At 49.0% G+C, this 15,385-nt stretch overlaps 1 protein-coding gene across 1 annotated transcript in view; it reads right to left on the reverse strand.

Moving 5' to 3' along the window:
- Window positions 1-15,385, reverse strand: part of TNFRSF8 (TNF receptor superfamily member 8) — a 41,119-nt gene that overhangs the window by 21,091 nt on the left and 4,643 nt on the right. The window contains exons 2-6 of the mRNA XM_011363521.2: window positions 11,624-11,776; window positions 8,027-8,120; window positions 7,502-7,656; window positions 5,360-5,476; window positions 2,627-2,770 (exon numbers count right to left, since the gene is read on the reverse strand). Of these exons, the coding sequence (XP_011361823.1) occupies window positions 2,627-2,770; window positions 5,360-5,476; window positions 7,502-7,656; window positions 8,027-8,120; window positions 11,624-11,711 (598 nt within the window). The 5' untranslated portion in view covers window positions 11,712-11,776. The remainder of the gene's footprint in view (window positions 1-2,626; window positions 2,771-5,359; window positions 5,477-7,501; window positions 7,657-8,026; window positions 8,121-11,623; window positions 11,777-15,385) is intronic.

A 15,385-nucleotide genomic window follows, 5' to 3' on the forward strand; every position in this document is an offset into this window, starting at 1 on the left:
CAAACTATACCACAAGGCTATAGTTATCAAAATAACATGGTATTGGCATAAAACAGACACACAGATCAATGGAACAGAATAGAGAGCCCAGAAATGAACTCACGCCTATATTGGCAATTAATCTATGACAAAGGAGGCAAGAATATACGATGGGGTAAATACAGTCTCTTCAATAAAGGTACTGGGGAAACTGGACAGATACTTGTGAAAAATAAAACTGGATCACTTCCTTACTCTACATACAAGAAATTCAAAGTGGATTAAATACTTAAACGTAAGGTCCGAAACCATAAAACTCTGGAAGAAAAATGTAGGCAGGAAACTCTTTGACATCACTCTAATATTTTTTTCAATATGTCTCTTCAGACAAGGGAAACAAACAAACAAAAAATTGGGACTACATCAAACCGAAAAGCAGCAAAGGAAACCATCAACGAAACAAAAAGACAACCAACCAAATGGGAGAAGATTTTTGCCAGCGATACATCTGATAAGGGGTTAATATCTAAAATATAGGAGGAACTCATACAATTTAACAACAAAACAACAAATTATCCAATTAAAAAATGGGCAGAGGACCTCAATAGACATTTCTCCGATGAGGACATATAGATAGCTAATCGACATTTGAAAAGATGCTCAACATCACTAATCATCAGGGAAATGCAAATTAAAAACACAATGAGATATCACCTCATATCTGTAAGAATGGCTGTCATCAATAAATCAACAAACACAGGTGTTGGCAACGATGTGTAGAAATGGGAACCCCTATGCACTGTTGGTGGGATTGTGCAGCCACAATAGAAAACAGTATGGAGGTTCCTCAAAAAAATTAAAAATAAAACTACCATGTGACCTAGCAACTCCACTCTGGGCAGTTACCTGAAAAAATCTAAAACGCTAACTCAAAAAGATATATGCACCCCTATGTTCATTGCAGCATTATTTACAATAGCCAAGATATGGAAGATATGTGCCAGTATCCTTATTGGAAGGGCCATGCCAAGGTGGCCACCAGGCCTAGGATGGGGCTGCGAGGCTGCCAAGGGACCGCCTGCTCTGGGAGCACAACTTGGACAGAGCACCACCAGATGTTCCCACGCACATGCCCTCCTCCCAGACTATGCAGCAGGTCCAACAAAAAGCAGATGCAGCCAAGAGAAGCCTCTTTCCTGATGCAATGCCCCCAGCGCCCTCTACTGGCAGAGTTTAAGATCGCGCCCACAAGGAGAAAGGCTTAAAGAGGCCAGTCTTTTCTCACAGAGCAGGTCCCGAAGGGTGAGTTAGTTGGAAGCTGAGAGGCCATAGATGGATAACGAGCACACTTTCTAAAAGCCATCTCTTGTCCTCTGTTCTTTTACTCTTCTTTTTTCATAGCATTCTGTTCTCACTTGGTGGATATAACAACTTCTTGAAATTTTCGGTGGACTAAGTTCTCTTCTAGACCTAGATTTATCATTGCTTCATCTATAGTGAGCTTTCCTGTTTGTGTATCTTGTTATTCTCTGGCTTCTCTCCAGTCTGAAGATCTTTACTGCTCATTCACATTGTGAAAAAAGGACTGTGCTGAATATTCCAATAGCTAGTGAGGTTTCTTCTGCTGTGGTGTTAGTCTGCCTTTTTCACAACGGGTCCCTTCCCTGAGGTCTACCTGGGAACTCTGGGCCTGCAGGTGGGGGTGTGAGGTACTGGCAGCCTTCACTTCGGCGACTGAGCAGCAATAGCCTATTGATAGGACACGCTCCCCAATACACGAAGAGGGCTTTGCACCAGAGTGGCAGTACCACACTGGTGGCCTGGCTCTTCGTAGGCACCCCTTCAGTGTCTTTGGCCAAAATGCTGATTATTGTCGCCAGGCACCATCTGTTCGGACTGGCCAGTGCCCATGGTAAAAACCCAGGCACCGTCTGTTCGGATTGGCCAGTGCCCATGGTATACGGCCCTTACGAATTTTTGAATTTTATTTTCGAGATGAAGTTGCGCTCTGCAATTCTCCACTTCACACCCATCCGTCATTTTACTTGCCTGCTCTGAGCCCGTAGCTCGTCTGGGGGTCTTAACAGCGAGTTGCCCCTCGCTTTTCCTGCAGCCCTCATGGAGCGAATTCCTCCACTTGGTTTCATTTGTCACCACACTTCCGTCGGTTTTCTGCTTTCTAGAAATTTGTCAAAATCTCTAAGCTGCTGATCAATCCTGTTTGTTTGTTTCACTATCAAGAGTTTATACTTTTCTGCACTCGAGCAAATGTCTACCACCTTGAGTTGGAAGCCTCTTCATAGACTTTATATTCACCTATCTCAAGTCAATAAAACGGCTTTGCAAACAAGTCAAGATTATACCAGCCCAACCATTAAAGGAAGAATTTTTTTATAAAAAGAATCATCAGTGATAAAAAGCTTTTTTTTTATAAAATCATCTTACCGAAATGAGAAATTTGGACTTCATTCCATTCACTGGTTTCTATGATGGTTTCTAACTAACTATTCAGAACAAACAAACGAAGCCCAAGCCTGACCTGGTTGACAGCTGGGGTTGAAGGTCATTTGCCCAGTTGGGGGTGAGGGGAGGTCTAGCGGTGGGGGCACAAACCTCAGCCCCTTGGTTGGGGGTACGGACTGCTTACCCTGGACCATCCCTGGTGGGAAGACGGGACAGGCGATGCAGCGGGCACAGGAGTTGGTAGCCAGTGTGACACAGAACATGCCAGGTCGACATTCACAGATGCGGGAGGAGTTCCACGTGCAAGGTGTCTTCTCCACGAGGTCATCTACGGGGAGGGTTATGGGGAAAGATCAGGGATGGCAAAGGCAGGGGTGCAGAGAACCCCCAGAAGGGCAGAAAAGCATTCTCCAGAAGCAAATGCTCGTTAGATTCTTCCATCGAGCAGACCTTTCTGCAGACTCAAAATAATAATGCTGCACGAAAGAAGGCAGATGAGAAAGGAGCCTATTCGACATGATTCCATTTGTACAAAATACTAGGAAATGCAAACTACTCCACAGTGACAGAAAGTACAAGGATCGCCTGGGAATGGGAGTGGGCATAGGGAGTGGTAAGGAACAGAAGGACACGTTTGGAGGCGACAGATAGTTCACTCGTTATCTCGACGGGTGGTGAGGGTCTCACAGTGGCATGCCTGTGTCAAAACGTATCAGATCGCACACTTTCAACATGTGCGCTTTATTGTACGTCAACTATATCTCAATAAAGCTGTTCCAATAACCTAGAGGGCAGGGATGAGTGGGTGTGGGTATAAGAAAAACCAAGACTGGCCACGACTTGATGATTCTCTAAAACTGGGTGATAGGCCATAACCATTCCCAATTCCCTCCACTTCTGAACACATTTGAAATTTTCAAAGATAACTTTTTTTTTTCCAAAATCAAAAATTAAAATGTTAGAGGTTTTGTAAAAGAAAAGGTATAATAATGCACTTATGTGTTTGGGGATGTTTCTCACACTCCATTTCTGCGGAAATGGAATCACTACAGCAGTAGATCCGACTAATATGACTTTGCTCAGTAAAAACACTTCTCCTGGGCAGGATACTTAGAGACCGCACGTGACGAAGATAAGGGACTGCACAGTCTCTCCCGCAACCTCCAGAGGGAGCGGGAACCGGGGAGGATTTGGGGAATTTGTGCAGAAGGCAAGAGCGGGCTCAGCGATCGTGAGATGACTTGGGGCGGTGACAGCCATCGTCACTACTGTGGCCATCAACACAATCGAGTGTGTGCGAGGCGGCATTCTTGGCCCTCTACCCAGATCAAACTAGTTTAACCCATTTCATTCCTGCGACTCTCTGAGATCGTCTGTTATTACTACGCCCATCTCACAGATGAGGAAATCGAGGCACAAATCGGTTAAGGAACGTGCTGGAGTTTCTAAGCTACGAAGTGGTTGAGCCAAGATTTGAACCCGGCACGTGGGCTCCAGGGCCCATGCTCTCCGTCCCTGTGCTCCATCCGCTGCCTCGCAGGGCTTCAGCTATGGGGGGGGGGGAAGGAACTCTTGGGCTCAGAGCCATCTTTTGCATCTCCATCTGACATAGCGTCTGTGACAGATTATAGGTTTTTTCCCAAAAGGCCACAGCAATTTTTCTGGCCCCGAATTTTTCCTTCCCTCGACTCAACATGTAGAGAGTTGGGGAAGTTACACCATGTGACTCCTAAGCCTGGGTCATAAAAAGGGATACGGCTTCTCTACCCTCCGCTCCCATCCTTGTGATCTGGCCATCAGGCCTTGAGGAAGCCCAGAGTTAGCCACACAGAGGCTGATACAGACAGGCACTGAGGCCCCCGCCAGCAGCTGCCATCAACCCCCAGACACACCGATGAATAAGCTTTCAGAGGATTCCAGCCTCCAGCCTTCGACTTTTCCAGATGAGACTCCAGACAGCATGAAGCAGAGACCAACTGTCCCCACAGTGCCCTGTCTGAATTCTGACCCACAGAATCCATGAGTATAATGAATGGTTTGTTTTTCACCACTAAGTTCTGAGAAAATTTATGACGTGGACTTAGTCACTGAACAGTGTGGCCCCCAGTGACGCCACACTGAGTGTTCTTCTCTCTGGTTGGTGTCCCTTTGCCTCTGGTCTGGGTTGCAGCATGAAAGGAACCTTAGACCAGGAGAAAGAATCACGCGTTCCCCCGGCGGCCTCTGTGAGTGGGCTGGGCCGCTAACAACCATGGCGGGCTGGGTCCTGGGTCACCTCCCCTGCCCTGTGTGGGCTTCATGGAAGTCACAGGGCAGTTGGCGATGCTAAGAGGCTGTGGTGAGCTGGCCGCAGGGAAAACACCTGCGGGCTGTGATTCTGCCATGGACACAGCAGTCACTCAGCAAGCGCTTGTCCGGAGTGTGCTCTGAGAGGCGGAGCAGTGGAGTGACCAGAGCCCAGAACTCGTTGGCAGACGCCCTATGCTCCAACTCCAGCCCTGCCACTCTGAGGGCTTGTGGCCTTTAGAAGTCCCTTGACTTCCCAAAGCTTCAGTTTCCTCATCGATAAAATGGGGACAATCGCAATCTGTGCCACATAGGACAGTCACAAAAAATAATGAGACAAGTTTGGAACAGGGAGGCGATTAACAAATGTTTCCTTGCAGAAGAGAGCGAGCGAATAGAAACTCTCTGAAAAGGAATCACTGTCATCAAAAACCCAACCCACAATCATGAGCGGGCGTCGCTGGAAGCTGGCTGCTCAAAACGCCAGAGCAGTGAGCCCGACTTCCGAGGGCTGAGCAGCCCAAGACCGAATTCGGTGCTCCCCACCCCCTGAGTCTCAGCCTCTCCTGCAAGACCCGCACCCCCTGCCCCCTGGAAGAGCCCCAGAGGAAAGACAAGACTCCACTCTCACCTCTTGAACAGCTCACGCAGGCCGTGCAGCGGCCGTCCCTGTCCAGGTAGTAATCCTGCTCGCACTGCTTCCTGCAGTTAGTGGACCCCTGAGGGCACGGCTGCTGTGGGGACAGCCCTGGGAAAATAAGCGGAGAAGGTTCGGGCCACCTCGGCAGCGGCCTCGCCTCCCCACCAATCATCGAAGCCCCCCCCCAGCTCCACGGGCAGCTCCCAGATTCTGCGCATGTCCGGTCAGGCCTTCGGGGAGGAGTCGTGAGGCTGAGAGGTCAGGAATGTGTCTAAGGCCACACAAGAGAAGAACCCCTGCGTCCCCTCTGCTTCCGGTCCCCACCCCCCTCAATCCACCTTTTCCACTATGCAGCACCCTCTCCCCATGCTCGCTGCTACGTGCCCGCCCTCCTCAAACCTCCCCTTTGAGTTCAGCAGCGAGGCAAGGACGCCTATCACAGCTTCTATTCCGCACGGTACAGGGTTTCCAGGCAACGCGGCGACGCAAGAAAAAGAGACAGAAGTGGTAACGGTTGGAAAGGAAGGTATCAGCCAGGTATGGACGGATGACACGCCGCGGCGCACAGATAGCCCAAAAGAATCTGCAGGTACCGGGTCACAACTACCGCGGGAATTTAACAAGGTAGTGGATGCAGTGCCACCGTATCGAAACCAATTGAATGTCTGCGTATTGGTTCGAACCACGTGAAATTGCTGTTTTGATAGGTCAGCCAGTCAAAGATTGGCCATTTCGCATGGTGCGAAATCATACTGACCATAAAGAGTCAGAACAGGACATCTTGAAAAAGATCCCACGTGCATCATCATCAGAAATATCAAATACTAGAAATCTAACACGGAGCTGGAAATACCTCCACTCGGAAAATAAGAAAGCACTGTTGGGAGAATTGAAAGGCTGCCCGGACAAACGTAGGGCTGTGCCCTCCGCATCCGCTCCACACCACAACGCCGTGGCTTCTTTCCAAACTGACCGACCTACGGATGTGGTTTGATCCAATCAAAATCCCAACAGGATCTTCTGTGGAATTTGAAAAGCTGATTCTAAAATGTATATGGAAATGCAAATTACCAAGACTAGCCGATACACTGTTGCAGAACAAAGATGGAGAAGCTGCTCAGCCTTCCGTGCAGAGTTACCGAAAAACAACCGTGATGGAGACGGGGTGGATTCATGCAGAACAGACCGAAAGCCCCGCGGACTAGGACAGAGCGCGGAACTCCACCCACGCATTCGGGGACCTTCGATTTACAACAAAGCTGGCATGCAAGGCCATGGCGAAAGGATGGTTTATTTGACCAATAGTGTTGGCTCAACTGGTTATCCACGCGGACACTTGTGACGAGCCCACTGCCTCGCACCACGCCTACAAGCCAAGGTGGAGGGCAGATCTAAACGTGGAAGGCAAAACAATCGTGATCCTAGAAAATAAACGCAGGTTGTGCCTGAGACTTCAGAGGAGGAAAAGACGTACGAGGCAGAACATAAAAAGCACTAGGCATAAAGGAAAAGATGGATCGGCTTGACCACATTAAATTTAAGACCGGCTTGTCGTGGAAAGACACCACTAAGAGAATGGGAAAGCAAGTCGCAGAGTAGGGGGCGGGGAGGGTATCTGAACACCACTATAGGACAAAGGGCTCAAAACTCAGAATTCTAAGAAGTCCCACAAATCAATTTTTAAAAAAAGAGAGAGAATTGAAAGGATACATTCACACAAAGATTTGTTTTTCCTTATTCATTATAGCCAAAAGGTGGAAACAACTCAACTATCCAAAAACTGGATAAGCAAAGTGTGGTGTACATTTACCATGGAAGGCTATTCAGTAATAAGCAGGAGAGAATGGAGGGAGGAGGGAAGCTCAGTCTGTCACCATGGAACCGCAAGGGTATCAAATCAACACACACAGGGGCTCCCCTGTGCCATTGCAAGCGCTGGCCTCTAGGAGGCGCTCAAGGCTGATGTGAAATGAGTGAGCCCTTCCATTATCTACTCTGGCCCTCGATGCCCTCAGCGCCCAGACCTTGGGACCCACTTCTCCCCTCACCTGCCTGGCCCACCCCACACCGCACCACCGCCCATCAGACACCAGTGCTCTGGGAAAGAGCCCACGGCTTCCCTGGGGAAATTACCTGGCTCCGGCCCAGGCTTCCCCGCGGAGTGGGCAGAGCCGGGAGCCCTCATCATTTTGGAATCATCTTCCAGGGTGAGGTCCCCTCCAAGAAGCGTGGTTCTGGCATCGGAGCTTGCTGAGGTCAGGATGGGTTTGGCGTGGGGGGTGGTGTCACTGAGAAAGAAGCCAGAGATGGGACTGACAATTCTTCTTCTGGTAGGGCGAGGGAAGACTCTGCTCAGGGTAACTGTTTCTATAGAGACGGGGTCCCCAGACCCTCGGCCCACAGACTCTGGTGGGCCCACCGTCAGCTTCTGGGAGCAAGGGCTGTGTTTTCTAGGCCTCTGGGTCTCCTGTGTGCTCAGGGAAGGCTGGCACACAGTAGGGCCTCATATGACTTGTGGGCTTGGCAGAGAGGCATCCTGGAGCCTGACACCGTGGGCTGAACCCCGCCTTCACACCCGGCCCAGTTGTGTCCTGGGCGTCCTGCGGGGTGAGACAGCCCCACATTAGGCTAGCTGGATAGAAGGGAGCCGGGAGTCACCTGGCCAGTGCCTTGCAGTCCCCTGGGCTGGAGCTGCAGTCACGGCTGGTCCCTGGGGAGGGCCGCTCGCAGACTGTGTCCCTCTCCGCTGTACCTGCAGGGGGGGACATAATGCCTTCAGAGTTGGTGCTGAGAAGTCTGAAGACTCCAGGATTAGACTTTTACCACCGCGAACCATGGTCTGGGATGGGGCACTTAGAAAACTCAGTGGCCACCTGGTATTTGTGCCTGCCCAGCATCCATTCCCCCTTGGGGTAAGGCAGTCTGATTTTCCCCGGGCGATTACTCTACCCAATCTCAGGCTCTGTGTTTAGGGGCTGGGACTAACTGAACCCCGCTTCCCTTCCAGGAGTAGCCACGGGACTAGGCTGGGCCAGTCAACGCATTTCATCCCTCTAGCCACGATGGACTGGCTCAGGCATGGGCACATGACCCGGGCCATGTCTATGAGATGCGTTTTCAGGGTTTTGTTTTCGGTTGTTGAAAATGTAGGAAGGGGAAGCTGTCTTTCCACTGGGGCTGGACAGAAAGCAAGCCTGGAGTCGTTGGTCGGCATCTTACAGATACCCAGACACAGGGGAGTAGAGAAGAGAAAGAGGGAGAGACAGAGCTTCAGGAATGGATGCGGCCCTTCCTGAAACTATTCAGAGCTATCCCCAGACTTTTCAGTTACATGAGCCAAAAAAATTTTGAGATTTTGTGACTTGCAACACAGAGAGTCCGGAAGACTAGTGGATGGAAGCAGAGTGGAGAGGAAAATACACAGTACTTTCTGCCACGTGGACATGAGTTTGCCAGCCACCTCTGTCATGTCCTAGCTGTGCCAGGCAAGTCCACTGATTAGAATAATACACTCTTCACAAGGCTATTGTCAGGATAACCAAAGAGTGTACCTCACACGCCTATCACACGATGTGACGTGTAATAAGTGCCCAATAAACGGTACGTCCTTTTCCTCATCTGGATCCCTTCCCATCACTTAGAAGGTGGCATATGACCTGACGTTTTCACTGCAGGTAGGATGAGCAAGGCTGACTTATCTTGTATACCCGCAGGATGGTGGGGTGACAAGGCCCAGGGGTGACGTTCAGACTCCAGCTCGGATGCTCCCTGCTCTGTGGACCTGAGCAATTTGCCTGCCATCTCTCGACTTCAATTTCCTCGCTTGTAAAATGGGGCTAATGCAGTCTGCCTTATGGAGTTTTGAGAATTTCAGGAGAGAGAGACTATACGAGCTCTTAGCGTGGGGCTTTGCGAGGAGCTGAATCTGAAACAGAAATGACTCTCCATTTTCCAGTTGGAGGGACGGAGGCCCTGGGAGTTGCCCCATGGGAGAGCCTACAGGGGAATTTAGAAATTAGCCAGGGTTTCGTAGCCAAAGGTTGGAGCACTTGGCACTGTCCAATGTAAATATGAGTTAATCACATAGGTCATTTTAAACTTTCTAGTAGCCACATTTAAAAGAGTAAAAAGAAACACATGAAATTAATTTAAATAATAGATTTACTTAACACAATAGATCTAAAATACTATGTCAGCAGGTAATCAATATAAAAAATAATTAATGAAATGTTTTACATTTTTATACTAAATATTTGAAATCCAGTATATGTTCTATGCTGACAGCACATCTCACTACGATTGGGCACGTTTTAAGTGCTCAGTGGTCACATGTGGCCAGCTAGTGGTACCACCTTGGACAACACAGGTGTAGGGCAGCAAAGAGGCATCTGGCGCCACCGTGTGGCAGTTATGGGAACACCACCGAGAGAGCTTCACCAGCCTGAGCTGGTCCACCTGCCCTGGCTGCAGCAACTGAACTCAAGGTTACTTTTCACAGAGATGCAAGAGTTTCTAAGCTGGAAAGTGGCCCCTGAGGCCTTCTAGTCACACCTCCACATTTGACAGATGGGAAGACTGATGCCCAGAGAGGCGTGGGAACATGCCTATAGATGCAAAGCTATACTAAATCCCAGTTATTGCATGCCCAGTCCAGAGTGCTTTGCACTCCACCACACCACCCCTGCGTGCAGGTGGTGGGCTTCTGCACACCCCTTAGCAGAGTGTTTTGTGTGACCCAGACCAAGGCTGAGTGGGAGGTAACTAAGTGAACGGGGAGGGAAAGGTGTCCCAGGCAGAGGGACCAGCATGTACAAAGAAAGACTGGGTAGAAAGGAGAAGCACTGCCCATCCATGGAACTAAAGCAGACAGACCGGGCGGGGCCCAGACAGTACAGGCTGATGCTGAGAGCTAGGGCTGGAGGAAGGAGGGGCCACAGCACCTCGGGTTGTGTTAAGTCTTCTTCTTGAGACTGTGCTTCTGGGAAGATGGAGCGGATGCCCTTTCCCCTCTCCCTCCCGCCAGGCACAGCTAAAAGCCCTGGACCTCATGTGTCAAACAAAGACTCTGAAAGGTGGGGAGGAAAAGGCAGCTTAGCGAGGGACTTTGGGGCCCGAGGAACAACTCAGTGGTGAGTCCCAGGCTTTTTCCCTTTGCTTCACACTCCCGGACTTGAAGTCCAACAAGCCTGCCACCCAGGTATGCGGACGAACACAAAAAAAAAAAAAAAAAAAAAAAAAGCCCCATAAAAACCTGTGTTCTTTTACCAAAGGGTTGTGTCCTTATCATTAGAGCAATGGGAAGATAATAGTGTGTCAGGCAGTGTGTCACACACGATCTGATTTGGTTTTGCAAGAGAGGCTCTGGCTGTGTGCCATGGGGGACAAGTAGGAGGTAGGGAACCAGGAAGAGAATTGGGAAGCAAAACCCACAGGACTGGGGTTTGTGCTGTCTGTGCAGCGGGGTGAGTGGGGTGAGCGAGGGGAGGGAGGAAGGCAGGAGGGCGGGGGGAGGGGTGGGATGGCGCTTGAGAAAAGAACCAGGTTGCGGGGAGGAGTCATGAGCCCAGTGTTGGCGCTTTTCTCCCCAGGGGACATGGCTCTCTCTGATCCTCTCTTGCCCCCTCCCCATGTCCCCGGTGTGGCTGTGGCACTTCTTCTGGCCTGTGCTCTAAAGCCCACTCACTCCCCATGCCTCCCTTTTGAAAGGTACCCTCAGCGCCACCTGCACAGGCTCTGTGGCCCTTATCTTCTCTCTGGCTACCAACTGTCCTATACCGTCAGAAAATTAGAAGCCCAGAGAAGACAAGGAACTTGTCTGAGGTCACACAGCAAACTGGAAAAGAAACCCAAGTTTCTCAGTCTTGATCCTGGTGCCCAATCTCTTGGCTCCTCTAACTCCCAAAGTGTCAATTGTGAAACAGGGAGACCAGCCCTAACCTTCCAAGAAACACCCAGGACACAAACTTGAGGTTTCTTTCCTGTTTATCGGGCATCAGAAAACTTTTGTGCTGAGCCTCAAACCAACCCAAAGACCTCTTCCAGCCAGGCCTGTGCCTTGGGCCACCAGAGTCTCTCTGAGCCTAAGACACAGGTGAGAGGAAGGGGCGGCAGGTGCAACCAAGGCATCGTCATGAAAGGAAGGTGATCTGTCACACGGGAAGAAGAAAGTGAGAGGTGAGAAGTCATCCGGAGGTCGGGCGGTGGGGACAGCACCAGCACAGATCTGGGTCCTGGGCTGAGGGTGGAGGGACTTACCCTGGAACTTGACAATCTTCCCTTTGGGGCAGACAGAGTGCGGGGAGCAGCGGGCACAGGAGTTGGTGGCTGATGTGACACAGAACATGCCAGCCCGGCACTCACAGACGCGGGAGGAGTTCCAGGAACATGGCTGCTTCTCCACGAGGTCATCTAAGGGACACAGAGAAGGGTCACAGAGGACAGAGGGAGGGCGAGGGAAGGGATCCAGATGACCTCCCACGGACAGTCTGGCATGTGAGAGAGGGTGCTGCTGTGGCCTTCCACTGGGCATGGCAGCTGGCATGCTCAGCCCTTCTTTCCAGAGTGTTCCTGAGGTGACAGCAAGAGGGCAGGCAGGGTCCATGAGCCAGCCTCCACCTCCCAGCCCACATCCCTGGACACTGCTAAAACGGTATGAAAAAAATCGATGTCCTGATTTTAAAGTGGGCAGAAAAGGAGGGTCATCAAATACATATTTCTAAGTGGAAGAAGCCAAGCTGAAAAGGCTGCCTACGGTGACTCCACCTACATGGCATTCTGGAAAAGACAAAACTGTAGAGACAATGAAAAGATCAGTGACTGCCAGGGTTTACAAGTAAAGGGAGGGGAGGATGAACAGACAGAACACAGAGGATGTTCAGGGCGGTGAGCCCACTCTGTACAATACTGCAATGAGAGAAAAATGACATTAGGCATTTGTCAAGAACCATAGAACTGCATAACACAAAGAGCAAACCTTAAAGTAAACTATCAACTGTAGTGACTAAGGTACCAACACGTGATGACAGACCGAGCTGACGCAAGATGCTAATAACAGAGGAACCCGTGGGGCATGGTGGAGGAGAGGGGGCATATGGAAACCCTGTGCTTTCTGCTCAATTTTTCAATAAATCTAAAACTATTCTTTAAAAAAAAAAAAGTAGTCTATTAAGTATTTTTTTAATAAGCCAAAAATTTGAGAAAACTTTTCTCCAGAGAAGATATTCAAATGGCCAGTAAGCACATGGGAAGATGCTCAACATCACTCATCATCAGGGAAATGCAAACCAAAACCACAGTGAGATCGCACTTCATGTCCACCAGGATGGCAAGAACCAAGAAGACAGACAATAACAAGCGTTGGCGAGGATGTGGAGAAATCGGAATGCTCACACGATACTCGTGGGAATATAAATTAGACAGTGTTGTGGAAACCAGTTTGGCAGTTTCTCAAAAAGTTAAAGATTTATTATATGACTCAGCAATTCTACTCCTACGTATATACCCAAAAGAACTGAAAACACCTGTCCACACAAAGACTTGTGTGTGAATGTTCATAGCAGCATTATAGCAGCATTATTCTTAATAGCCAAAAAGTAGAAATAACCCACATGTCCATCAACATTATAAACAAAATGTGTTCTAGCCACGTATATAAAAAGGAATGAAATCCTGACACCCGCTACGACGTGGATGAACCTTGAGAAAGAACATTATGCAAAGGAAGCCAGACACTAAAAGTCACATAGAGCACGATTCCATTTATACAAAGTGTCCACAGCAGGCAAGTCCACAGAGACAGAAAGTAGATGGGAGGCGGTGGGAGGAGGAGAGCATTGGGAGGTAAGGGGTCTCTTCTTAGAGAGGCAGAAATGCTCTGGAATTGGATAGTGGCCGTGGTTGCGCATCGTGAATATACTAAAACCACTGCATTGTACACTTGAAAATGGTCACTGGTAAAAGTAATTAATTAATACAAACATCCCCGGAAAACAGTAAGAGCCATCCTTAGTCAACCAGAAATGAAGACTTCCTGAAACGTGGAAGTCAGATGCAAGTGGATGGAAGAAGGAGATCATGGCTAAAAATATACCCAAGAGGATTATGCCAGAAGCGGAGGCTCTGGGGTAGCCCCCGTCTCTGAGTGGGTACGTGGCAGAGGTGGGCCCTAGGGAATTCTACAGAGAATGCAGCAGGAGCATCCAGGTGGGTCAGCCTCCCCAGACTCCTCCTCCACTACACCACAGAGCTGGAAACCAACCAAGCATCTCCCCAAGGAGACTCTTGGGTCAAGTGAGGAGAAGGCTGGACGTTGCCTTGGGGCTGATCGAACCTGGGAGGAAAGGACCCTACAGACCCAGAAGCCCAGCCACTGGCAAACCCTGCCTGGTACCCTGCCCCACTGGCTTACCCCCATGACCGTCAGAGTTGGGGTTCACACGCAATCAGGTCATGAGATAGAAGTGCAAAACTAGAAGTCACCAAACTCGAGAGAAAATAAGCACCAAGAATAAACAGCCCCCAAATCAAAAAGCACTAACGCTTGAGGAAGCAGACAGAAAACGGAACAAGTCTTTGGAATCAGTATAATTACTATTCTCGCAGATGCAAAGGGAAATTGCAGCTATAAAAAAGAGTCCCTTCAAGCTTAATGTCATATTCAACGATTCTTGTTTCACCTGGGCTCAGAAACACTACATTTCCCAGCCTCCTTTGCAGTTGGGTTGGGGTCATGTGATAAGGTCCAGCCAATGAGATGTGGGTAGCAGTGATAAAAACTTCTCCCAAGCCTGGCCCCTAAAACCATCTCAGGACACTCTCCACTTTCTCTTCCTTGTTGTAGTGACCCTGGTGTGGCCCCTAACTCTCACCTATACCCCCAGATACTGTACTGTGGAGAGAATAAAATCCTGAGAATTCTCAAAAATCTGGAGAGAAGTAGACTGAGGGCAGTGAGCAGACATCCCTGGAAAACTCAAAAAAAATTCTCAGAGTAGCAGCGGCGCATAATGTCACAGGCCTGGGCAGAGGTAGAAAAGACTGCCTGGGCTTAACTTCCGGGAAGCCAGGCCAAGTTGTGGAAGTAAGCAGAAGACCCAGGAGTGGGGTACACCCCTTCCTAAGCAGTATGAGCTCTGGAAAAGGCTGACAGAAGGGAAAGCAGATCCCTGCCCCCGTCTCTGGCTACATGGTGCCTCCCATCCCGACCCCAGACTCCTAAAATGAGTTTCAAAACTAACACTCGGGATTCTTCAAAAAAATGAAAGTATCACCACACGATCAGCAAGTCCAATGCCGGGTATACACGCAAAAGAATTGAAAGCAGGGACCTGAACAGATATTTGTATCCCCGTATTCTCAGAAGCATTATTTGCAATAGCTAAAAGGTGGAACAACCCAAATGTCCATCAACATGAATGGATAAAAAAATGTGGTAGATCCATTCGGTGGAATATTATTCAGCCTTAAAAAGGAAATTCAAAATTCTGACACATGCTACAACTATGCTAAGTGAAAGAAGTCACAAAAGAATAAAATTGTATAATTCCACTTATATGAACTTCCTAGTGTAGTTAAATTCATAGACAGAGTAGAATGGCGGTTGCCAAAGGCTGAGGGACGGGGGAGAGGAACCATGTTTAATGGGGACAGAGTTTCTGTTGGGGAAGATAAAATCCTTCTGGAGCTGGACAGTATAATCGTTGCCCTAAAATGTGAATGTATTTAATACCACTGAACCGTATACTGAAAAATGGCTAAAATGATAAATTTTATGTTATGTATATTTTACCACAGTTTTTTTTTTTTTTAAAGTAACAGTCCCCAGCTGAAGCTCTGAGCTGAGAAGACAAACTAGAGCCCAGTGAAGTGGGCAGATGTATAGGGGACGTCACCCCCATGGCATCAGGGCAGAAAGAAGGTAAGTTTGAGCAAGAAAAAAAGCTGTAACGTGGCGACTTTGCAAACATACTATAGCAAGAAAGAAGGAAGGGAAGGAAGAGGGAAGGTGAGAAAAAAAAA

The sequence above is a fragment of the Pteropus vampyrus genome, unplaced genomic scaffold, assembly GCF_000151845.1.
Source record: "Pteropus vampyrus isolate Shadow unplaced genomic scaffold, Pvam_2.0 Scaffold86, whole genome shotgun sequence".
Classification (NCBI taxonomy): domain Eukaryota; kingdom Metazoa; phylum Chordata; class Mammalia; order Chiroptera; family Pteropodidae; genus Pteropus; species Pteropus vampyrus.